Source organism: Xenia sp. Carnegie-2017, unplaced genomic scaffold (genome assembly GCF_021976095.1).
Source record: "Xenia sp. Carnegie-2017 unplaced genomic scaffold, XeniaSp_v1 HiC_scaffold_1, whole genome shotgun sequence".
Taxonomy (NCBI): domain Eukaryota; kingdom Metazoa; phylum Cnidaria; class Anthozoa; order Malacalcyonacea; family Xeniidae; genus Xenia; species Xenia sp. Carnegie-2017.
In genome coordinates, this window is record NW_025813402.1 from 7,324,527 (window position 1) to 7,350,341 (window position 25,815).

A 25,815-nucleotide genomic window follows, 5' to 3' on the forward strand; every position below is an offset into this window, starting at 1 on the left:
GAAGTTTTTGCTTAAGATATTTAAAGTCTTTGGTATAAATGCACAATGTTTCTTTTGAATTGTTTTTTAATGGTTATAAGTATAGTATTAAAACAAATTCGTCATCTACTAGTTATGTAATGTATAGTAATATATAATTTCATAGATGGTTTACTTGTTCTGTGGAAAAACATCCTCTCAAGACAAAACAATTAATGTTCATATACGTAAATAAATATATTATATGTTAGGAAACAGTTTTCAATGTGGAATTTCCACCATATTGTACATTGAAAGAACCTGTACATTCTTTTTAGTATCATATTTGTTTTGATGTTTGCGAATTACCAGACGACACACAATAAGGATCAGAAGAACAGCAAGTATCACTACTCCAAACAACAAGCCAATAATAGTACCACGAGTCATGATCAACGATTCACCTATATCAATTTGTCATCATTATTATAACAGGTAATAAAATAGGTCAACAATGCTTTGCACAAGAGTCATTTGTTAGCAAAGTTATTGAAAGTACAATTTTCTGTAACCAGTTGTGTTTTCAAAGAATGTTTTTACAAGAATTTATTGTGATTTTCCCATAGGAAACTTTCAGTACATTTTCAATCACCAATCACCTAAATGCTTACCTCTACCCTAATTTCCAGAGAACATTACAGGACCTTGCCCTACAATTTGTTTCTCTTTTCCCTTTGCCCAGTATGCCAAAATGTCTTCTTTTACTCCTTTGAAGTTGGGTTTTTTACTTATGTTGAACAACAAGGACTATGTGTTTAACCTCTGAGTGTAAGCCTATCATATTACGGTTGATTTCAGGGTCGTAACTAGAACGTTAATGGGGTTGGGGTGGGGATGTATATTCATGTGTTGAGTTGTGCCCCACTGATTTTACTTTCAAAAGTACTCAGTCGGGCACAGCTGAATATATAAATATACACCACCAGCCCATTTATTAATATGTCATTCAAAAGAATTCAGTCTGGCACAACTGAATACACACCATTGCCCCACCCTCACTACAATTAACGGTCGAGCTATGGCCCTGGTTTTTTTATAATCCTACTTTTTTCGTTTATTGAAGACAGTGTTGACTATCACATTTGACATTCCCAGCTTTCCACATAACTCAGCTTATGTATACCTTTAGAATTGGCGGTTTCCTTTTTTTCTCGATATATAACAGGTCCTGTTGATAGCCGATAAGATTTCGTGTCGTCATCCTCCGATCCGACATCGCGACGTTTTCGTGACGAACAATCTGTACTTTTACCGCAAATACTTTTGGCCGTGTTCTTGTGGCAGAGGATTAGGTTACAATGAAAATATACGTAGCGATGTTCAGTCACAAAGCTAAATGCTTGAATGCTAAAGCGATGATTTCTTCTTAGTCCGGATGTAGCATGGCGAATCGTTGAATCTCTATCACAACTGAAAAATAATTTACGTATTTTTAGTTTTCGAATCTTTGCTCTAATAAATTACTTTATACGCATCAAAACCTCATTTCAGTACAAAATTCACTATTCAAGATAATGTAATTTATGTGAGCTATGTCCGAAACCTGTAAAATTTTTATGTCAGCACTTGGCACAACTGAGCATCCTACAGTTGCACCATCACAATCTAACACAAACCTTATTACAATAAAGAATGTAACGCGGCACTGAAAGCTTGCGAGTGTATGGCTGTGGCGCTTTGACTTGAAAAACCGTGCTCAAAAATGGAAAACGTGGGCTTGAAACTTAGATATTTGCAACTATCATTGTAACCAATCACGTTTGTTCTTCTTACCCATTGTCAATAAAGACATACTGTGGTTGGTCATTCGGTTTGTTTGATGGCGTGGCACGACAACTTTTGGCTCGAATAACAACTCCACTATTGCTGCTATCAACAGAATACTCAACGTAGATATGATCCGAAAGTCTTGTCGTCACTGGATAATCATCTTCGTCGTACATATTTTGATATGTGTCGTCTGTGTAGAAGTTCATCGATATAGTGAAATTTCCAAAACTTTCTAAGAGATATAGAATTTGATGCGCACTTATGATTTGATAGCTACATTTTTTTGTAGTTTGTCGAGCTCGTTATCAAGTTCATAAGTTCGTTTTTCGTAGTTCTAAAAATGGTTTTTGAATTGCGTCTACTTCGTCATTCGGGTTATCAGCATAAAAAGTTCGTCTCAAATCTACTTTTTCGTGTATTACGGAACTATTAACCAATTAAAATCAGTTTTGATAGGTTTCGGTATTTTAAAAGTAATTAATTAGCTAACCACAAGATACAGCAAGAAGAAATCTGTTTGTTTACAAATTTTGTTACTACTCACAAGTATTTTAAATCACATCTTTACTTACTTTCATTTATAGTTAGTTGTTGCCTTGCAGGTAGAAAGTTGAAGGAGCCCACAGTTTTCATACGATCATAGATGCAGCTGAATTTCAGACTGATTTCTTTCTCTCGGGTGATGATTGAGCCGTCGCTTCTGTTCCTGGAAGTCGTAATTGCGTTTGTAAAGATAATCTCTTGTGCTGTTTCACGATACGTCGTTCCACAACTATTCAGGTTTGTTTTAGCTATGATGTGAGTTTTGTTTTGTGTTGGTTTGCAAGAATGATCCTTTAGTACCAGTTCGTTTATCTTAATGAATTTAGGCAGGGAGCTCTTGTCGTAGGTAAGGCTCATCCAGGCTTTATTACAGGTTACATCAAAACGAGAAACTACGTAAAGAGAAACGTTTCGATAATAAATGACTGCGATTTTCGCATCACTTAGCTAATTGTATTGACAGTTTATGTTAAATTACCGTTGCAAGCTTTTGACGACATCTTTTTTGCCAATGATGATAACTCTTGAAAATTTTCCAACAAAATCACCCGCTGCTCTTTTGGTTGGGACGCCATCACATTTAGTTCATCCATGTTTATATTTTGGCCAATCCCAACACAAAATATGATTACATTTGATTGTTTTAGCTTTTCTGCTGGTCCTTTCACTCCACCGTTACTTTGACCATCAGTAAGAATAATAAGAACCTTTGTTGCACCTTAAGGAGGATATGAAAATAGTTTGCTAATTCTCGTTCAATAAATAGATATAGTTTCGCATATCCTATGAAATTATTAGCTTGTAAAAAAAGTCAGAAGTCTCACACGGCAGCTCACTCTTAGTAAATTTAAAAAATATCATCGCCACCAAAGCCTCAAACCAAGCCTTCGAGCTCCCCGTCGGCGAGGATGTAGCCGTGCACCCTCCCCCCTGTCTTACGATGTAATATACCAGTTGAAAAGGGCACTTTTTATGCTGACCTATCTGCCTTGCGCCGTTTTTCACCTGGAACATATCCTGATATGCCTTGTTCAAAGCTAAAGCCGTCGCTGTTCCTCCACCGGTATAACCGACGTTATCAATGGCTGATATAAGTTCAGCATGATCGTCAAACTGTCGAGAAAGTGGAAAGTGAATGGTTGCGTCATTTGAAAATGACATCACTGAAACTCTTGTTTCGTCTGGCTTTACGACGAAAAAGCTTGTCAAGTCTTTAACAAATGCCTTCATCTTGTCATAGTTTGTCGTCGACACACTGCCAGAACTATCCAGCACGAAACCAAGATCTAACCTTCTTCGACAGGCTTTCGATTCTGTATAAAGATATTGAATGCTAAGCTACTTTATCAAAAAATTACGTCTTACATAACAACAAACGAAAGTCTTTTGGGGTGCGTCGTTTAAATGTGCTGAAAGATTTTTTTATTTTGCCACGTCGGTATTTGGAATTGAAAATTGCATGAAAACCTTTTGTCACCATTTTATATTCTTCTATATCACCTAAACACATTTCTAATTAGTGATGAAGTTTCGTGTGAAATTGATCGCGATCCAAGGGCTTTCTTGTGTTTTTTGAAGCTCGCCTATTTGATTATTTCTAAATAGGTATGTTTTTCGAACGCTCATCTCGTTTTAAAAAAGCCATTCATCGTATAAAGACTATAGAAGACTTTCTCTAATGAAAGATATCACTTGTGAAACTTATGTCAAAAATTAATGCAATAGAGGTTTTTATGATATTCAGCTCATGTAATTCACCTTCGATTTTCTTCTGGAAGGTAAATCCTCCTGGATAGCCATATGACGCAGAGTTACTTGCGCCATAAACGAGCAAGCCAAATCTTACTCCTGCAACGCTGTGCGTAATTACACGATCATTTGTCTTCAGGTTTGCCACAATCCAGCAAAATTTAGTTCCCTTTATAGTTTTCCAAGTGAAGCTACTCAAACTTTGACCATTTACCAGCAAACCATCTTTAGCATATTCTTTAATAACAATGGCAACTGAATGTCGATAGTATGTTCGTGCCAATGCTGTAACTTTATAAAATGGAAGATAATGGTCAGTCGATGGAAGATTGATCATGGATGAGGCAACGTAAGAAAAGCTATCATATGAACGCTGCCCTTTTGTGTACATAACAACCTGACATGGTTTACTGCAGCTGATGTACGAGCCATTATTACGATTTATCTGCTTAAAATTTCTCGGATGTAAAGTTGATTTGCTTTTTTGCTGGACCACAATCGTGTTAGACTTTGCGACAAACACCCGAAAGATATTTCCATTGTTCAACGATCCCACATTTGGCAGCATAAACTTATTTCCCCAATGCTTCACTGGCAACAAAAATGTAGCCATATTATCAAAGTTACCGCCATAAACTCGAGTGTTTTCTTTAGCTGAAATGACAGCTATAGGTTTGTTCGCCGTCACAATAGTCCCTGACAAGTCGACATTACGAACGAGACACACTGTTTCGAGCTTTTGAAACTTTTTAGAGAAAATATCACCGTCGTCGTATGAATGTCCTTCGTAGTAAAGATTTCCGGAATCCAATCGCAATTTCACTTTGATGATTGTATCATTTTCGCTTGAGACAATCAACACTCTTGATGTGCCAACATTCCACGATGGTAAAACATATTCTTTTCCCAAGACATTTGTTGGTAATGCAAGAAACGCGTCTGAATCTGGACTTTTATCTCGTAACAAAACTACAACAGCAATATCTTGTGTGGAATTAATTTCCAGGCCTTTTTGTCCCCATCCACTACCTCTGGCCAGAAGCGAATCAGGAACCTTATACTCGAAGGCTTTTCCAGCGTCGATTAAAATGGAGAAGATCGATTTGGAGAACATTGTACTGATGGTGACGTTTGTTTTAAACAAGGCCCTCAGTGATATGTAATTTGTTTTTCCCAGTGAGGGTATGCCAAGGATGAAGTGTTTACCATGATGAGTCGGTTTATCTTAATGTTTGATGAAAATAATGATTATTTCATAAATGTAGCTAACAATCAATTATGAAGTTTATAACTTGTCTTTTTCTTAAAGTTATTGAAAAAATTCTTTGGTTAAATACATCAATGTACACAGCGTTGTTGGTAAAATCTAAACTATGGCTGCTAAAGTTATTGCGTCTAGATAAAACAAGACACGTGCAATCGTCTCATAAATTGCAGCAACAGTAACAGGAAATACTAAGCGAGTGAAACGCATTTTGAGCTTACATTTTTCGTAGTCAGAAAACCAAGACGCTCTTTGTCCATGAACCGAAGAAGAACTCAGTATGACTTGCATTAAAAAAAAATAACATTCCTGCTTTTTGTGAGCACAAGTATAAGCAAGAGGATTCTTTGCCTGGAGAGGTTAAGAACGTTTTCATTTTCCTCAAAGAGTTTGGAATTAATAGGATCTAAGATGCTGCATTAAATAAATAACATTTTTAGGTAATAATTCAAGATTTGACACACGTCTTAAAAGAAAATACCGAAAGTTGGTTTCACGACTAATGCGGACACTAATGCAGTATAAATTCATGGCATATTTACCTTGAGGATAAAATTCGAACGATAAGTTCATGACATTTCGATTGTCTTTTGTCTAAATATTTTCTTTGTACTATCTGCGATGTAATCTGCTATATGTATCGAAGATCTTTTTGTAAACAGAGGATCTTGTCTATTCTGTGAAAGCACGTAATTTTATTGTCTTGCGTATGTTCCTCTAATCTGTTTTGTTTGAAGTTGCATTTAAAACCTATACTTACTACACATCTATTGTACCCTTAAATTATCATTTAGCTACCCAGGCTTTTGAAAACTAAAAAATTGAAAAGTTCTTCAGAAGATTAATGGAGCATAAGGAAGCCTAATAAATCATTTGTGTCGATTTTTTTTGGTATATTGTTTTTTAACTACATATTTCCATTTTCGTTTACTTTATTGGCTTGTTTTAGAAGAATTTAACGTAATATACTATTAATGAATTTATTTTACAATAAAAACGAAGCTTTTATTTATAATTTACCTTGTTTGTGTTAATTTAGATCACCGATGTATTTTGTATTCTGGCTAGTAGCGTTTCTGTTATCGAAGCCTTTGTTGAATATGATGCAGGTATAAAATTATGTTTATTAATCGCTCTATTTTGCCTTGGTGGCTTGGCTGATTTCGTTGATCATTGAGTATAGCGAGTCATGGTATGTTTCTTTTGATATATATGCAGTTTTGAAGACGATTTGTTGCCATTGGGAAGAAGACCTTGCATAGCTACATAACGTGGTACGTGCATATTTAAACTTCTTCGTGAATCGTGATCTGAATCTAACTAAAAACAGGAATTGAGAATGGTTTGGCCATTTTTTGGAAATTCAGTACTTTTCAGATTGCGGAATATATGATTTCTCAACATTTTTTTCGTCCCGAAACAAGACGATGAGATATAAAAAGCATGCTGTGTGATAGATATTGGCAATCATCGCTCACAGTGAGAAATGATAACATAAACTTCTGATGTCGTGATGATTTTTTCCTGCAAAACACTTCGAGCACGTACATACAATTTTTAAAAATGAATATGAAAAAGTTAAAACCTAAAGAAAATGCCTAAAAAGATGACGCAAACATAAATTGAGCGATATGAGCGAAATTGCTCGCAGCCTTTAAAATCACAAATCGTTGTGTTAAAAAATGTGTTTGAACATAGTTTGTTTGAACAGCTTCTCTGTTGGGGAAATAGCTACGAAAACGTGAGAACCCACTATTGCGTGCGCTGCAGTCAATTGTTAGCTATTTACACACAAAGATTGCATGAATTCTAATTCTTATCAAAACACCTTTTTAATCGAATTTCAGTGTAAGTGCAAAAATCTATGTAGGTCGTTTCTCAAGACACGACAGACGATATATCTGCTTGGCAATCTATGCTCATCCGCGTGCGTGCACAGCATTTCTATTCATAAATCATTCTTGTCGTAAAGGAGAAGTGGAAGTATGCGAATAACTAGATTAAAAGTGCCGCAAAGAATTCGGCTGTGTTGTCTTTTTCAAATTAAATTTGGAACAGTTTGAGCAAAGAATTTAACAAGTCTTTAGATATTTAAACACTTTTTTTTATTTTTTGCTTTATGGAATTCGAAAAGGCTGTGAAAATATTTCTCAAAGTGTGACAAACGTCATAAGTTACTTTAAATTAGTGCGATTAACAAAAATTTATATGCATCCAGTGGCGTAGCCAGCCATACTTAACACACTATACTGTCGTTGTGATAACAAATTTTGAACTCCGCATCCATTTTAGTTGTTTTGATGTTTTCTTTTGTGATAACAATCCGTTTATTTTGGTTGAAAGTACACCAGCTTATGTCAAACATTCTATCTATTTTATCCTTCCCAAGTTTTGTTTCAAATTTCTATACCAAATTTTGTTTCGAATCTGATTCACTTCAAAATTCATATCCATTCGCTTCTAGAATCTAGATGTGACGCAGATGTTAGTAAACTGTTTCAAACTGATATAAGCGTGGGGTCTACAAGACAATTCGTATTTTTCGATTGACTGTATATAAATATCATTTTATTTTGCTGTTACATGAGTGGAATGTTTAGTAGAGATTTTATATCGTATATGATAATCGCGTGTGAAATATTTAATGCGATTTTCATGAATACGGAAGCAATGTTCTCTAGAAATACGATATTCAACGAATTTATTTTCCCTATGACAAACAGAAACCCAAAAACCATGACCAGCCGACAATTTAAAGAAATATAGTATAAAACAAATTTCGAAGAAGCAAGACATTTTGAGATTGCAAAATATGCATCAAAACAAGACGAGAAGTGAACTGTAAATTTTCGACTTTATTTCAAAGTGAATGGATCATTCTGTCTGAGGATGACTTTGAAATAAAGTCGAAAATTTACAGTTCACTTCTCGTCTTGTTTTGATGCATATTTTGCAATCTCAAGATTTCTTGCTTTTTTAGAATTTGTTTTATACTATAAACAGAAACCCGTCGGATGAGACGTGTTACACAGACATAACCACCATAACTTCAGTATGGTAAAAAAAATAAGTTGTGAAACTCGGTGCTGTTCATATTTCAACATTCCTTTTCCATGTTCAGCCTTCTTCTTTGTCAAAATCAAAACATTTTCCTTTCTGCCAACACTGCTCACCTGAGCACTTCGAAGAAATATGATACGCCACTTGAGCACTGGCTCAATCCTTTCAAAGAAATTTAACAATTTTCGATGACAATTTTTAAGGTGGTTGCTCGATAAATATTCTTGTCTATTTATCCTAAAGACTTCACGATGAAAGGTGTAATTAAATTTAATTTAATTCATGAACATTCTGATCAATTGGCACACATGCTTTTCGCTGGAATTATAACTTCAAGACTTGAATTGTACAGTTTACAAGAGGTATATGCTTACGCGACTCAATACCATCCATGTGAGCATCAATTCTTGCTATGAAGGGCTACACCAAAGTTATTTTGTCCCCAAGGCGTGATACCATAAAATGTTTACTAGAGCGTGGGAGCTGTATGTAAGCCAAAGTCAAAGTGGATTATCTTTGAGTGTTCATACCTCCAAAACTGTGAAATTTGATTGGATTTGGGCGTCTGACACTTATGAATGCAAAGAATTGTGAGTCATCATGGTATCCACTGAGGTGTCTCATAACTGTAGGGGGGATATTCTTTCTTCAATAAATGATTAAAATGGATGATCGATGATTCCAAGCCGATGGAAATCATCCAAATGTGATGAATAGGGCTTTCAAATGCTGCGTTGGCTTGCCTCGAATATTCACATCTGGTTTTAATTGTGTGTTTTATATAGAGTAGCAACAATGTCGCGCGAGATATTTTTGCATTTCTTTTTTGTTTATGTCTTGCAAGAGATTCGGTTGGCATCTATTCTAAACATCTTTTAACAAATTATCTTTGTAATAAAGGATGATCGTCGAAGTCTTTTTTTGACTTATTGAGCCGAAGGTCTATTGTGTTGTATGCACAGTCAAAATTTTCATTTTGCGACCAATTTGATTGATTAAATATAAGTTGAAATAAATTCTTTTTCCAGTCTGAAGTTTTCAATCATGCGTTGACTTTTAATACATGATAGAGCGATGAGTATAACAAATATTTAAACAAAAGTCCCTAAAGGCATTTTCCAATAACTACAAGGACAAATTTATCCCCGCGAGTTAGCTCAGACCCTGTCCACACTAATGCGTTTTCGAAACGCTCCGTTTTCATTGCATCCACGGCAGCGTTTTCATAGCGTTTTCGACTGTCCACACTAAAACGATGAATGTGTGATATATTTAAAACAAAACGCATCCGTTTTCAAATTGCTCCAATTTGGAGAGCGTTTTCGAATCGATCCGTTTTCATTAGGCCGTGTATCCGTTTTTGAGAGCTTCAGTGTGGACGGAAAGCAAAAACGCATCAAAAAGTATCCGTTTTCAAGCGAAAACGTATTAGTGAGGACGGATCTCATAGCTGTATTGTAATGTCAAAAGAAACTTGCTTAGCAAAAACCTGTCACCAAGGGCGTAGATCTGATGACACTTCGATGCAGACCGGAAAGTTTCAAATTACTCGACATATGCTCGCCACAGTATAATGACAATGATGTTTGTCGTCTATCAAAACTGCTGACCGTCCGTTTGAACCGTTTCGCGAACTTAACCTTGTGCTTCGCCAGAAAATTCACTTCGCGCCTTGATTGTCACAATCGTTTATAAGTATGGATCACTTTATCCATATCCTGGCAATTTCTTTGTATTTATTATTTACTCAAGGAGTTAGAAGCGACAACCCTGGTATGTTTAAGTCTTTCTGTGTAATCCGCATGGCAAACAAACAAAATGTAGAGACGATGCGATGGTATAGGGAATTCTGTTGATTAATGATGTACAGATTTGCTATAGTAATACTATGAGACTAAGAAATGACTTTATTCAATAATTGATAATATCGAATTGTTTCTTTGGTAAATTCTTTTTGAACATATTTACGTACAGTATATTGTGACATGATGACAATTGTTGTGGTTTGTTCATTAACTAAAAATAGATGTATCAAACGCGATATTTTCATTTGAATAATGCTATAGTGGCTTTGAGTCTTCTTCATTTTGTGTTTTTATAGTTATCTCAAATCAAAATCAAGTAGAAAGCTGAACATTTTTAGTTAAAAGCAACGCAAATAGACTAAGTATTCGAAATATGACGCGAGGGTGTTCCATTGATCAGACGATAACGTAAATATTTTTCATTTGTCAGTTGAAAGTTTACGAACTGCAAATAAGGGAAAAAACATGCAGAAATCTAAAGCTAGCAAGCACACTCACAAAATCTCAAGGGTATATATAATCGCCGATCTTCTTGACCTTCTTGCAATATTTGTGCATTGATATTGAGGATTTTAAATAATATAATAGTCACATGCCCTCATTCCACCTATGTACGTGTTTTGTAATATGGGGTCAAAATCACATTAAACTGTAACATGCTGCTTGAATGATAATTTCGGTTTCAAGGTTAATTCGAACGTGCTAGACTGACGAAAGACACCGTCCATTTACGCTAGACTTTATCGGTGTTCGATTTCATATATGTGAATTTTTTTGCAACTTTGATAATGTGGGTTCTATATATTGTAGCACTACTAGTAGTCTTCGAGGAGTGAGTTAATAGATTTGGAAAATGATTTTCATTTGATCGTTCTTTTTATTGGAATTAGTCTGTTCCAAATCCAGTTTAAAGTAGGATCCACTTACACAAGTACTCGCGAGTATCGGCCTTTTTTTCACTCAAAAATGAAAATAGAAGTTTTAAAATTTTACAGAAATTAATCAATATTGGTCAATTCACATGTGCAAAAATTTTCCGTCAATGACCTGTGTTGAGGGATTACCTATGTACGTATATTGGCCCTGTGTGAGGTAGAGTATCATAAAAGCACGCGCTCATGTCAAAGTATGTCAACGCTGAAAGTGTAAAGTGCAAAATATATTTCACTGCTTATTATAATTGACGTTGCACCCTACCCTTTTCCATTATAGCAGGATCCCTCCCTTCTCCATTACATTTGGAGCCCTCTCCTTTTCCATTACGTTTGGAGCCCTCTCCTTCTCCATTACATTTGGAGCCCTCTCCTTTTCCTTTACATTTGGAGCCCTCTCCTTTTCCATTACGTTTGGAGCCCTTGCCTTCTTCAAATACGCGAGAAATGAATGGTCCTGCTTTAAAAGGACGCAAGTGTGGAAAATTATTAGAATTAATAAAATGAAATAAATATAAAAGGTTCAGCTGGTCATCAACCAATCATTGATATGGATCATTTTTTTTCTCTATAGCGTGCGATATTCCTGTCGGTCTTCGGAGTAAAGAAAAGTTCAAGAGTACTCAACTGAGCGCATCTTCTTACAGATCAAAGGATGCAAAACCAGATAATGGAAGGTTAACAGAAAAAAGGTATTGCAGAGACTTTGTCGTGGTGACAAATTTAAATTTTTTTAAAAAATAGCAAATACCGTAGGGAATTGGCAAAATAATAACGTAATAGTTCTTAAAAGAAGAGTTAAAACCAGAACACTAACCCAACTATTCTAAAAGAACTGTTTTTAAAGCTGAAAGACACTATGCTTTTTACAGTTTAATATTGATGCAATGTGGCACGTAATTCAGTTGTACGTAACTGCAATGTGCTTTCTTTGAATAAAACCAATTTATATATTTATTTTATTTATGCATTTTGGCAGACTACTAATCATCAGATGTCAACGTATGCTAAATGAGAACTTCAAATCATGCGATATTTTTCATGGCAAAATTATTATGTGTTTAATTTATCTCTGTTTTAAGCGTCATCTCCCAATTTAGAGGCGACATTAACGTTCGAAGTTCTCATTTAGCAGACATTGACACTTACAAAGTGTCTACCAAAATATATAGTGTCTTTCAGCTTTAAAAACAGTTATTTTAGAACTATTTGGTTAGTGTTCTGGTTATAAACAGTTCTTCTAAAAACTATTACGTTATTATTTTGACCATTCACCATGGTATTTGCTATTTTTAAAACAATTTTGAAAATAGGTATTGTAATAGTTGGCTTATAATCTTTGGGGAAGTATAGTGCACATTAGGATATGAACTAGTGAAGGTAATGTGCGCAATGAGGTATTAAGGTAATGTACAGATTAGGGTATAAAACTAGCAAAGGTATTGTACATATTGTGGTGTTAAACTAGCGAAGGTATTGTACACATTGTGGTGTGAAACTTGTGAAGGTATTGTACACATTGGAGTATGAAACTAGCGAAGGTATTGTACACATTGGAGTATGAAACTAGTGAAGGTATTGTACACGTTGGAGTATGAAATTAGTAAAGGTATTGTACACATTGGGGTATGAAACTAGTGAAGGTATTGTACACATTGGAGTATGAAACTAGCGAAAGTATTGTACACATTGGAGTATGAAACTAGTGAAGGTATTGTACACATTGGGGTATGAAACTAGTGAAGGTATTGTACACATTGGAGTATGAAACTAGCGAAGGTATTGTACACATTGGAGTATGAAACTAGTGAAGGTATTGTACACGTTGGAGTATGAAATTGGTAAAGGTATTGTACACATTGGGGTATGAAACTAGCGAAGGTATTGTACACATTGGAGTATGAAACTAGTGAAGGTATTGTACACATTGGAGTATGAAACTAGTGAAGGTATTATACACATTGGAGTATGAAACTAGCGAAGGTATTGTACACATTGGAGTATGAAACTAGCGAAGGTATTGTACACATTGGAGTATGAAACTAGCGAAGGTATTGTACACATTGGAGTATGAAACTAGCGAAGGTATTGTACACATTGGAGTATGAAACTAGCGAAGGTATTGTACACATTGTGGTGTTAAACTAGCGAAGGTATTATACACATTGTGGTGTGAAGCTAATGAAGGTATTGTACACATTGTGGTTTGAAATTAAAGAGATTATCGTAGATTAGCTTATGATCTTAAAAAGGTTAAGTTACGGTAGTGCATACTTGGTTTAAAAATTAGACAATAGATCGTTCATATGGTATGAACTGGGAGAAAATATCGGCCAGATTTATTCATGTAACTGAAGAAAATATTCACTTTTATTGACAAATTCGTGAAGAGCTCCAATATTAATAAAATATAATGTAATCTACCACAACATGGTATTCCATCTGTGAAATCCAGCCATAATCAGACGTAATTAATGTTGTATATGGTTTCAACCCTGAACTAGTTACATGTTTGTAGATGTAGATCGTCCAGGTTAGTAGAGTTTCGAGGACTGTTGATGTTGACTGACGTTTCGACAACCTAAGCGGTTAAACCTCAACCACTCCGAAGATGACTACCGCTAAGGTTGTTGAAACGTCAGTCAACATCAACCGTCGTTCTCAGGACTCTACTAACCTGGACGATCTACATCTACAAACATGTAACGTAATTAATGTTTTCATCCAATGTTTATCGGCAAACGAAACGTGCATTTTCACGCGCGCGGGCTGTCCAACAGAGAAACTGTTTTATTTGATCTTTATGTATTTTTTGCTTACAAATAGTGGTTGGAGCGATACTGGTTGGTGTCCAGAATTTACCACTGACAAAACCGTGGTTTCAGGTTGATTTCAACGTCACGTATACGATTACATCTCTCAAAATAGAAGAACCTGATGAACTGATCTCTTCAATTTCACTGAAGTATAGCTATGACAACGACAAATGGCATCCCTACCGTCCTTTTGTTGCAAAATCGCCTGAAGAAGACCAGGTTCGTCATAAGCGACTTGTTTTTATCGAGCATTTTAGCCAATATTGTGTTTATTTTATACTAATTTATACAAATGAAATTGGAACAAGCTGAGATGCTAAGAAACAATACGAAGAAATATTTTCCGAGTGTTGCACTGCTTTACACACCACTTATTTTCGGAAATGCAGACTTGTGTCATCCATATTAAAATTGTAACAATTACGATGTTTGCGTCACGTGCTATAGTAGATTTTGCAGTAAAATTTACTCAATACACGTTTTGAGGGGAAAGAAGTCGAGAAGATAGTAAAATACGATGAATAAGCAATAGACTTGAGGCAGTTAAACAAAAAAAATTGATTCCAATTATGATTGGAATATTTGCAACAGTTCGAAAGGTTTAAAACTAAAACTAGAGAAAATTGAAACAGAGTCGGCCAAGATGAGAGATCTTCAGAAAAATGCGATTCTCAAAAAGACAAGGATTTTTAGGAAAATCGTAGAAGTTTCCAAGCTTGTCACCAAACTCTCTGAAGTAGTAAATTACATTGGGGGAATGAACTGTTGCAGGGCAAAACAAAAATTCAGTAATTTGCTAGGGTAGCGAAGTTGTGACTGGCACGTTTCGAACCAATCAAAATCTAGCTTGGATCATCTACGTGTGAGTGTCATGCAGGATTGGCAATTAAAATGGAACATAACATATTGGCAAATGTGCGATTGCATATCTGTGAATTACGTTGTTCTGTTATATGTAAGTGTTATAATACGCAAATATAACCGAACATTGTCGTCGAGTAGCCCGTATGAACGCCTGATAGGAGTCTTGTTCTCATTAGCTGCTCTTCTTAAGTGTCTCCTTTTTATTGTTGAACAAAACAAACTGATTTTTTGTTTTTTGTGTGGTCATAAATCGTTTTTATATTTTTTTTGTGTAGAGCTATTCCAAATATTTGCTTCCACATTCAATTACAGCAAGATTCATCCGTGTGTATCCTTGTACGTGTAACTATGGTGAGAAATCATGTTGTACTGCTGGACCGTGTTTAAGGTTTGAGTTCTACGGGTGTAAACCAGTCACAGGTAAGCTAACTGCATTTTTAAGTGAAAATTTATATTTAGTTTGAAATTGTCTACTTGTACACTGGTTTGTTTGCATCATAATGGTAGAAACACAGGCCTTCGTGTGACAACACTTCTTTTGCAAAATTACTAATTCTCAGAAATTTGCTGAAATTTGATAAATTATACAATTGTAATTTTCTTGTGCAAAACTTTAGCATCTCCTATGTCTCTTTTTCATTTTACCTACCAAGTGGTTGCTATGGTTATGATCCATTAAATTTCTTACAGCTACTAAGTGCTCGCATGACGGCCATGACCAACATACAATATCGTACACAGCTACCCATACAAAGAAAGTTGTATTGATGTGTGCGGTTTTCATGCTTGAATATGAAACTGTTCATGAACGTATGTAACATTTTGTGAAGTTCCTATAAAAATTTCTTCTTAGATTGTGAAACGCCTGCAGGTATGGAGGACAAAAGTATACAAAACAGCCAAATCACTGCCTCGTCATACAAAGAGAAACGTTTTCCTTACGGCGCACGTTTACATAATAAAACCTACAACAGATCGACCAAATCCTGGGGTGCCTGGTGCGCAGACGAAAATGATCCATCGCCCTACTTGCAGGTTTGTATTGCATCATGTATGCTTACGTTAAGTGAAATGGTTTGAGAAACATTGTACTTTCGCATTCGTGATCCTTCTATAAAACTCGTAATACTTACGTATTGATTTCCAATTGCCTGCTTACATAATGTGTATAATGTAGACTGAAGTTTTCAATGCAAGAAGTTTGACTACAACATTAGTTATATTTCATTTTAGATTGATCTTGATAGGAAAAGAAACATTTCGATGGTGGCTACGCAAGGTTTCACACGTGGAATGTTTGTGAAGAAGTATAAATTGAATTACAGCACGGACGCTATCACTTGGCTTGCTGCTCACGCCAAACCCGATTCTGTTGTAAGGTTTTTAAATAAATCATTGTTTTGTAATATGATTGGTGAATGCTTTTTCTACGATTTCTTTAAGGAATTCGATGGTAACAAGGACAATGGTACTGTCAAAAATCAGAAGTTACGCCAGGTGGTAACAGCCCGATATGTTCGGTTCCTTCCGAAGGACTGGAATCTATATTCTGTGCCTTCATATCCATGCATGAGGGTTGAGATTTATGTATGCCTGCCTGTTAAAGGTAGGTCATATTGGCAAAGGTTAAAGTGCCTATATCGGGGTCAGAGAAATAACTTTTTTGGATAGTTAAATCGATTTCTGTCAATGAAATTCGTATCAGAGCTTAAGGAATAAACAGCACGGCCATTTCGTTGCGCAAATCAGTGCCGTATACATGATTAGATTATTGGTTAACCATTCCATATTTTCTATTGGTCAGAAAACATAATCGTCGAGCTGTTACTATGGTAATCACGTACGTACGTTGTAAGATATGCATGACAGAAAAAAAATCATTGAAATATCCTCAGTGTTTTTTAAACCATTGACTTGAACTACCGGCCGAATAATTTCACAACATGCTTTTGTGACTAATCTTACGCCATTTGTAATGATGTTGACACTCATTTTATATGAACGTGCATATTAAGCATCCATCTTGTATTATAAGTATTTGCACACATGAGCTATAGCGGTCATAGAAGTGACAGGTTGCGCTCGTATGTACTTGCGCTTCATTCCCAAGATTATGGGAAGTTTGAACATTCTTTTTAACTTGGGAAAACTTTCCTAAAAGGAATATGTGCTTGTTTTGTAGAGAGAGTTCCCAAAAAATAGAAAGGACAAAGTAATATAATATGGAAATATTGCTTAAGAGGGAATTGTACTCGAGATTGAAAGATATACCAGTATGGGAATTTAGCTTCCAGGAAATTTACATTTATGTTTGTAGGAAGTGTTCCTAGAATTGCCGGAAAACAATCAGAACGTACTAGAATTGTCGATGCAGATCCCGGTGCAAAAGTTGCCTTAAGATGCAAAATGTATGGTCAGGCCGGCATAATTTTAAACTGGTTTACTATGAATCAAAAAATCAAGGAATCTGCCAATATAAAAATTTCAAAAAGTGCCAATGACGGCCATCATTCTGCGTCATTCTTAATATTGAAAAACGTCACGATGAACGAGAATGGTTTATTGTACGAATGCCGTGGACAATATCCGGGTGTTGAAAACCTGTATGAGACTCAGACGATACTGCTTCGTGTTGGAGGTTAGCTCAACTCAATAGCTTTTCCTTATATCTCCTTAAAAAATGGAATTCTAATTTTAGTAAATGTCACCTAATTATCATAGTTTGAGTTGGGGGGGGCTCCTGATAATCCTAACTTTGTAGGATTAATGTGAGGAATAAGATTAAGAAATTTGCTAAAATATATGCTGAGAAATTCAAATCGTTTTGTTTTCAGTGGACCAGCCACCAATACAGTTGCAATCGAAGACCCACAACTCGCTATCGATAGAAGTGAAATATCGTCTTGCCAATAGAACAGTGCAGTATCGTTTTGAAATTCGTGCTGTAGGCACGCAAGATTGGACAAGCTACAGGTTCAATCAAAGTCAAAATGATATTTACACCATCAAAAAATTAAAACCATGGACGGAGTATCAAGTCAAAGTCATTCCTGAACACAAAGAAGCAAACGACATCGGCAGAATGAGTCGTACGAAGAATTTTACAACAGCACAAGGCTGTAAGTTATTGTGTTTTTTTTTAGTATTTGCTGTTTCTCCATGTAGTCTTCAAATTTTCTCCTGCGATGCATATTTTCTGTTGTGTTCGTTCACTCCAAAAACAAAAAAATTTAAAAAGTAATGAATGATGATAATGCTTTGAAATTGACTAAAACTTGTGGGGTGGATACGCTTCTGTTCATACTTATAGTGAGAGCCTTTGTAATGAAAATATACGGTCGGTAATTTCTTTAATAAGAACGGCATTGGCACTTTGACGATGCCTCGTGTTTTTTAAGTCTATTGTCAACTTCTGTATGTTTGTGTTTAGTTCCCGACAAACCTCAAAATCTTCATTTGAGTGATGTAAAACAGGATAACGCAACCATACAATGGAGTAAGCCTTCAAGAGATGAAGTTCGCGGTGTTATCGAAGGATATTACATGGAAGTGATTGATGACACTAAAAATGTCATAGAAAGAGAAAAGTTACCGATTACAAATGTTAGCATGCATACCATAACATTCCTTTTGCCTAACACAAGCTATACTGTTCATCTGGCGGTTCAAAATCAAGAAAAACAAGGCCAGTTTGCAACTCTGACCTTCATTACGACTTCACTCACTCCAGGTAAAATACCCTGATTGAATACTTCAATAGTAATAGTTTATCAGAACTTCATCGATCCATTGCCACTAGACTTATTGGGCAAACAAATTAGTTGCATTCAAACATTTTGTATGTTCTTTTTTCAGAAAAACACAAACCAACAGCTTCCAACCCATTTATTGACTTGAATTTGTTAAATCAGGTATGGATTTTGTGCGTCATTTTGTGTTAGAGCTATAACTCTAAAGAAGTTTTTGAGAAATCTGACCAATATCGTCCAGTCAAGTATTTTTTTATCATATATAGAGGAAGATCACCCATGAAAATGTTGTGAGTGTCGCAAAAAATGTGAAAAATCTGACATCCTTACCAGATAAACTGAACCCCACCAACATATCGACTGCAGCAGAAATTTTGGAGAAAATCATCAAAACCCAAGAGAAAAGTATGGAGGTAAAGGGTGGTGAATCTACATATGTTATTTATTTTATTGATAGTAGCTATGTTTCTATTGCAACTGCATCTTTCATCGTTTAACTTTACTTAAATAGTCATCTAAATTGTGGGCTAGATATTCTTTGAAACGTTGCTGGTAAACAAGCTTCGAAAAGTGCTTCATGGGCAAAAGACATTTTTGCTCGTATTAAATGGAATGATGATATGCATGGTTATTTATGACAAAACTTTTCAATTTTTGATAATACGAGTAGCGTAGTAGATTGTAAACTTTTTATGGTTCAAAGCTTAAAAAATCTCGCCATCAGTATGTACTATTTACCACTGTATTGATATAAAGCAATCATGCCGTTTACATGCTGTTCTACTTTGTAAAGCACTTCAGACAAGTTGTTTTTAATTCGGCTGTTTTGGAAGCGTCACAAGCATTTAGTTATGATTCTTTTGAGTCATTCGTACAACGCTATTCATTTTGCACGTAAAATGGGCACTTTCGAACTTTTTTTTGTCTTTATAGCTACTTAAGTTTTCATTTTCCATATTTTTTTAGTCTAATTGTTGAGAGATGTTGTGTATTAATGAACCAATCAATTATCTCGTTTATAATGAGTTGTTACATTGTAAGCGTTTCCAATCTTTACCAATCTTATTTTTTAGGTCGGAGATATTATACTTGAAACGATCAACAACCTGATCGATGTAAAAGAGAAAGCTCTACAGGAAAGCAATTCCTCTACAAGGTAAATTAGCGTTTTCGATTTAAAGTATTGATTTTTTTATCAAAATTGGAGTCAAAGCGCAATGGACAACTGAAGTACTACTTAAACAAGCAATCGGCGCATGCGCGCTATTCGATTATTCATCCAATCTAAGAAAAGCCTGAAAAAAGTGATTAATTCGAGCTTGCATAAGCTTAATCAAAGTTTGAGGCAATTTTTTTATGATGAACTTTTGAAATTATCTTGCAATTTTCATTGATTAATTTCTTGTTGTTGAATCGCACCTACAAGTATCGCCTGTTTTTTAATCCTTTCTCAGATAACAAAATTCAATTTAGATTCATAAAGATACTTGAAGATTTCATTGCTAATGGTGGCGATTTCTCCAAGAATACTTCCAACATTCAGGTTAAAATAATAAAAAATCTAAATATCATGGACGGAAACTTGAAGCAATTCTTTCCTAACGGCTCAAGCATAGAGATTCCACGTGAGGTATTGGAGAAGGCGAAAAACAAGACAATGTATTTTATTTACTATAAGAACGGCAACTTATTCAACGGTAAGCGTTACGTAAACGAGATTTGTTCAAATGGATTCACGGAGAATGTCTATGAGCAAAGTACGGCTGTTATATCAAGTGGTATTTCCGGACAAGAGTTACAGAATTTATCTGAAAAAGTCGTTTTCAAGTTTCATGTCTCTGATCCAAAGGTAAAGAGCCTGTGTTTGTTAATTTGACTTATGTCGTTTTGGAAGTATTTATAAAACATTAACATATAAGCTTTTAACAAACTAAAACATGCCTGAATTTTCACCTATAGGATGCTCAAACGAACTATTTTTTCTCTGCTTGTACGAAGTTTCATTGCTGCAATAAAAACATGCCTATTGTGTTATTTAGGCTGTTGCAAAGCCATCGTCATGTGTCTACTGGGATTTTAAAGCGTCAGGTTTGTGTTTTAGTTGAAATATTGACAGTTTCCCAAGCGGTTCATCTAAAAATGTTCTTGTACTTTTGCCGTGAGAAAAAAGGAAAAAGACACGAGCAAAATTAATAGATGAAGCAATTTTTTCCAAACAATTTGTTCGTGTTGACGAATGTGTTGTGAACAACGACAAAAGTTTACTTCGACATCATTCAAAAAATTTTGCCAATCATCGATGGGCAATCTTTGCTTTCTTTCTTATGCGTAATATTCTTATACGTTTTTCAGCTGGGAAAGGAAATTGGTCAAACAAAGGCTGCAAGTTGAAGAGAATTTATGGCAATACCATTGAATGCGTTTGTGATCACATGACAAATTTTGCTGTGTTAATGGTAAATAATGCATGCCATCTAAACCTCACTTTATCATCGCGTTGTTTTTGGTTATGTGTTCTTTCATGATGAAAGGACTTTTTGTGTCTTATTACTTTAAAATCATTCTTGTAGGATGTTCACTCCGATACTTCAAAGTCTTGTGGTGTCCATGGCGACATATTGCAACTTCTCAGTTATTTGGGCTGTGGTCTATCAATTCTTGGCCTCACTTTAACGATATTTACGTATTCGTTTTTCAGGTAAACTCTCATAAATCTGGATAATTAAAGTGTACACATACACATTGTATATCTGCAATGATCAACTTTGATCATACGTTGGAGCAACTTTGTTGTAATGCAGCATTGTAAAATTTGCTATGATGTGTTGTTGCCTTCATTCAACCATTGTAAATACAACTTAAATTCAACGATGTCGGCAAAACATGCAGCTAGAAATAAAAATTGGCTGCTGTTTCCTCGATCATAATCCTATGCATAGCGCTTTTTTTTCTTTCAGGAGACTTCGTAAAGAACTGGCTGCAAAGATTCTCATTCAACTTTGTGTCGCTTTGTTATGTGTCCTCGTCGTTTTCATTGTTGGTATTGAGCGGTCGCGTGTCGGTCGTTTTGGTTGCTTCATTGTTGCCGGGTTGCTGCATTACTTCATTTTATCAGCGTTTTTGTGGATGTTAATCGAAGCCCGTTTTATGTATTTGGCATTTGTCAAAGTTTGGACACAACATGGTGAACACGAGTTGCTGAAATGCTCTTTTATTGCTTGGGGTTAGTACCAATGGGGAGGTTTTCGTTTCGCTGCACACCCACAAAAGACGCAACCAGTTTTCATTATAGGAAAAAAATTTTATAGGGTTCCTAGTTGCTACCAGTAGCGAAACTGGTTCGAATTTTCACACTTCCTTAGTATGGAAGTTGATGCATTGTTTAGGGTTCCTAGTTGCTACCAGTGGCGAAAGTGGTTCGAATTTTCACACTTCCTTAGTATGAAAGTTGATGCATTGTTTAGGGTTCCTAGTTGCTACCAGTGACGAAACTGGTTCGAATTTTCACACTTCCTTAGTATGGAAGTTGATGCATTGTTTAGGGTTCCTAGTTGCTAGCAGTGACTAAACTGGTTCGAATTTTCGCACTTCCTAAGTATGGAAGTTGATGCATTGTTTTTTAAGTGAACGGCCGTTAAAAAGCAGAGTCATTCAATGGCATTTTTTGTCCAATAGAAATGCTAAGCTGGCTAAATGCAACCAGTTATCTAATTAATTGTACAACATCGGTTCGCACAGCAAAGTAATATTTCTATTTCTTTCTGATACAGTGGCTGCTGCTTTCTGAAACCTCGTTTTAGCAACTGTTAACAAACTTTTCATTAACAGCAGGAAAGAGTTCTACAGTTATACATGAATTTTGCAAACTATCTTGCCTCAAGTATCTAACATTTTTATATACCTTATAATGGTCTGAATTTATTTTGTCATTAGGTTCTCCTGCTATTGTTGTTGGAATAACTATGGCCGTGGATTTAAATAGTTATGGCAGCGGTCATTAGTAAGTTTGGTGTTAATTTAAATTGAATTCAAACTTTTCGCATTATGAATTAGAAAAAAAATCTACGTGTTTTTCCGTTAGTTCTTGGACAATAATGTCAAAGTATTTTTAATTTTTTTTTCAATTCAGTTGTCTCGTCAAAGGTATTCCATTTTTTGCGTCCTTTTTTGCACCGGTCATCTGCATCATTTTCCTCAATCTGATCGTGTTTGGCATTATAATGCAAAAGCTTAGCTCGAGACCGGAAAGTTCTCTGGGTAGAGATCGCAATACTATGAGACCACGTATGAAGCAAGCTATCGGTATATTGATCTTGGTTGGTGTGACATGGTCCTTCGGTGCTCTTTCCGTGAGCAGTGTTCGTCTTTTCTTTGCATATCTTTTTGTGTTCTTCAATTCCATTCAAGGATTTTGTATTTTTATATTCTACTGCTTGAGTCAAAAAAACGTTCGTGATTGCTGGAAGGCTCTACTGACCTGCCAATTGCATAAGTTATATAAAGATAAATCCTTTCATACGAATACTTTTGATAGACGCCGGAACTCTACCCTCAGTACTACTCAAAATACTTTGAGTCTTGCTAGAAAGAAGACTACATCGTCCTCATCAATGGTAAGTAAAGTTTTTGTTTGTACTATCAACTATAGTCGCATTACAATACACTGAATATCAATTGAAGTGGCGAATTCCTGACGTATGTCTACTCTACCTCAAGCATTTTGGACTTCCTCAGTCAGCTATAAAAACATCTCAACAAACTTGTTGTAATTCCACCCAATAAGTTATTCTTAAATTTGTCACATTTTTTTATCCATTTTACCATCATGTAGCTACATATTAGTTGCTCGATGTAATGTAAATTTTCGCTGAAACATGTATTGATCATTTGAAACACCGACATGCAAAACACTGTCATTGCAAGTATAGTCCTACGATTGTACATGGGTGAACCTACATGATCCTTTATTTCAGGCATATCCCATCCATTCTATGGACACGCTCACTCGAAATTTCACTTCGTTCAACTGTGTCAGCAGCAATTCATTGACTGGTAGTAAAGATGGAATGAAACCTAACAACCTTAATAACTTCAAAGAGAAAGATTGTAATCTTCATAACGGCATGAACAATAAGAGCAATATCTGGAAGCGTGTATCCAACGCTGTTTTGGCAGATGAAAGTGAAAAGATGAAATTTAGTAATTCAAACCCAACATTGACGCGGACAAACTCTTCTCAAACCCTATGGTCCAATGACAGTTATGAGAACGACAACTCGTATGACATGGTTGCGTGCTCTGACGGGTCGCTTGTGAGCCTGCACTCTTTGGCGGAGAGTCAAGCATCGGATAATTATGGCTTTTACAGTTTAGTCGATACAAAAGACAGTTGTAACAGTTCTATGAACGGTGACTCCGCTCCTGGCACACCACGAACAGAAAGGCGACCTGAACCAATTTCACTTGCTAAAAATAATCATCTTAGTGTTCCATCCCCAACCAAAAAACATTACATATCTGCCTTGCCGCAGGAGTGTGATCCATCATCAATCCCAGACGACTTTGGTAAGCTTGTGTTTATTAGCTATTTAAAATTTCATTCGTCGACTTTCAGTACATTTGACAACTAGTAGCAACTATTATCAACAGATAATGTTTGAAAGACCTCGTTGAAAAATGTATATACTATATGTTAACATTACAGGAAAACTGATTATTAACCCTTCCCGTGGTTCAGTGCGAGGTGTACGAGGTGTTGTAGAGACGTCAGTGGACACATACGCTGAAGATTCGAACGTTCCATTAACGCCGCAGGCAAGTCGATTGGCTGAAGATGTGAACAACGAGCAACAAAGCAAGTACGGTTCCAATGATTGCATTGCATCACCGATGTATTTTGCTCAGAATGGCCGAACAATATCAAAAGATCGGAGCTCATCCGGGAATGGAACAGTGATTGGTGACGTGTGTTTGTAGGTAGGTAACGTTTTTTTAGAAAAATTTAATGACATGCGTTTTCTCTTGCAAACCCTAGGTATTAGAGTAAATTCAATACAGGTTACTCACCTTTAAGATTTCATAATAAATGTTCACAGACTTGTATAGTAGCTGGTATTTGTTTGAAAAGTGGACAAAAATTTGTAAGATCTATGCCATATATGTATTGAACTCGAATTATAAGACTATGTTTCTTAAGGTGGAGCAAGTCAAACACGAAATGTAAAAAAATATTAAACTTTCATGGGAATGAACCGTAAACGGTATTTGCACTGCACCATTTCTACTGGCGATTAGAACACAATCGAATGTAGAGCGTTGACTACAGAGCTGAGTCAGACAATACTATGCATGGCACGGTGAATCTATCCTACGTAGTCCTACAAGATGTCAATACATCGCAATTAATGGAACTACAAAAGATACTCATTTATTGCCGTTGGGTGTTTGGTATTTAATTGATTTTTGTTTGGTGGTTAAAAAGTAAAAATACTTATAAGATGATATACTTCGTAGTCCATGACTGGGGAAAAGATGGATCATGTACATCAATGAAGCATTGTTTATATATGAACGTGAGAAAGTAAAGATTTAAAATCTCAATAAAAGATTTTTGACAAAGATTGTCACACAAAATGTACATTTCCATCATTTTCGCAGTCAGTCATTTTAAATGTTTTCATGTCTTTAAAATAAATTTGATGTTTTTCTGCTGGACAGAGAAATTATTATTGAACTACTATTCACATACGTAGTTGAGTACTTTAAGCTAAGACGTGCTTAAGATAAAGCTATTAAATTAATCTATTTTACGACGTGTCAGCTGCCTCTTCACTTTCAATGGATAGGGCGACGATGCAACAATTTAAATGTGCAGGGTCTTTGGAAGCCTTTAAAAGTTGTGGATTTTTCCTACTCAACTTGTGATCATGTACAAAAGTTTAATAAGTAGTGTGACTACTTCATGTTAGTTATTTTTAATCGGTTTTCTACTTTTACTTGCATCATGTCATAGTGAAATGATGATATAGAAATGGTGAAATGTGAAATGAATTGCGAAATGGTGAAATTGATTTAAAAGATTTGCACACCTGTAAAGTGTATGTCTCATGGTTAGATGGTTTATGTCTCTATTGTTAGGTGGTTTATGTGTCTATGGTTAGATGGTTTATGTCTCAATGGTTAGATGGTGTATATCTCAATGGTTAGATGGTTTTGTCTCAATGGTTAGATGGTTTATGTCTCAAT

At 35.6% G+C, this 25,815-nt stretch overlaps 2 protein-coding genes across 4 annotated transcripts; one reads left to right on the plus strand and one right to left on the minus strand.

Moving 5' to 3' along the window:
• Window positions 1–48: 48 nt before the first annotated feature.
• LOC124433527 lies at window positions 49–5,746 on the minus strand. Its single transcript, XM_046983343.1, has 8 exons — window positions 5,566–5,746; window positions 4,090–5,304; window positions 3,312–3,644; window positions 2,810–3,049; window positions 2,361–2,723; window positions 1,792–2,020; window positions 1,142–1,428; window positions 49–422 (listed from the first exon to the last, which is right to left on the minus strand). The coding sequence occupies exons 1-8, from the start codon at window positions 5,633–5,635 to the stop codon at window positions 241–243; spliced, it is 2,919 nt and encodes a 972-aa protein (XP_046839299.1). The 5' UTR covers window positions 5,636–5,746; the 3' UTR covers window positions 49–240.
• On the plus strand, window positions 2,519–25,379 carry LOC124433295. 3 transcript variants are annotated; one of them, XM_046983161.1, is made up of 25 exons: window positions 2,519–2,568; window positions 6,384–6,453; window positions 6,563–6,618; window positions 11,716–11,833; window positions 13,968–14,176; window positions 15,097–15,241; window positions 15,675–15,856; window positions 16,055–16,195; window positions 16,265–16,427; window positions 17,139–17,459; window positions 17,656–17,940; window positions 18,252–18,551; window positions 18,677–18,732; window positions 18,837–18,983; window positions 19,644–19,726; window positions 20,044–20,419; window positions 20,610–20,658; window positions 20,923–21,026; window positions 21,141–21,268; window positions 21,528–21,793; window positions 22,504–22,570; window positions 22,700–23,183; window positions 23,544–24,135; window positions 24,275–24,546; window positions 24,767–25,379. In XM_046983161.1, the coding sequence occupies exons 7-24, from the start codon at window positions 15,695–15,697 to the stop codon at window positions 24,544–24,546; spliced, it is 3,996 nt and encodes a 1,331-aa protein (XP_046839117.1). In that variant the 5' UTR covers window positions 2,519–2,568; window positions 6,384–6,453; window positions 6,563–6,618; window positions 11,716–11,833; window positions 13,968–14,176; window positions 15,097–15,241; window positions 15,675–15,694; the 3' UTR covers window positions 24,767–25,379. The 3 variants fall into 3 exon arrangements, with proteins under 3 accessions (XP_046839117.1, XP_046839191.1, XP_046839049.1); XM_046983235.1 differs by lacking the exon at window positions 2,519–2,568 and adding an exon at window positions 6,082–6,235; XM_046983093.1 differs by lacking the exons at window positions 2,519–2,568; window positions 6,384–6,453; window positions 6,563–6,618 and adding an exon at window positions 9,990–10,177.
• The last annotated feature ends 436 nt before the right edge of the window (window positions 25,380–25,815 follow it).

Bases quoted from the DNA above. Each gene is read 5' to 3' on its own strand.
- LOC124433527 (XM_046983343.1), bottom strand. From the start codon at position 5,635: ATGCAAGTCATACTGAGTTCTTCTTCGGTTCATGGACAAAGAGCGTCT. The intron at 3,645-4,089 runs GTGAATTACATG...ATCTTTATACAG, and splicing joins CTTCCAGAAGAAAATCGAAG to AATCGAAAGCCTGTCGAAGA. The intron at 3,050-3,311 runs GTCAGCATAAAA...ATCCTCCTTAAG, and splicing joins AAACGGCGCAAGGCAGATAG to GTGCAACAAAGGTTCTTATT.
- LOC124433295 (XM_046983161.1), top strand. From the start codon at position 15,695: ATGGAGGACAAAAGTATACAAAACAGCCAAATCACTGCCTCGTCATAC. The intron at 17,941-18,251 runs GTAAGTTATTGT...GTTTGTGTTTAG, and splicing joins TTTTACAACAGCACAAGGCT to TTCCCGACAAACCTCAAAAT. The intron at 18,552-18,676 runs GTAAAATACCCT...TTCTTTTTTCAG, and splicing joins TACGACTTCACTCACTCCAG to AAAAACACAAACCAACAGCT.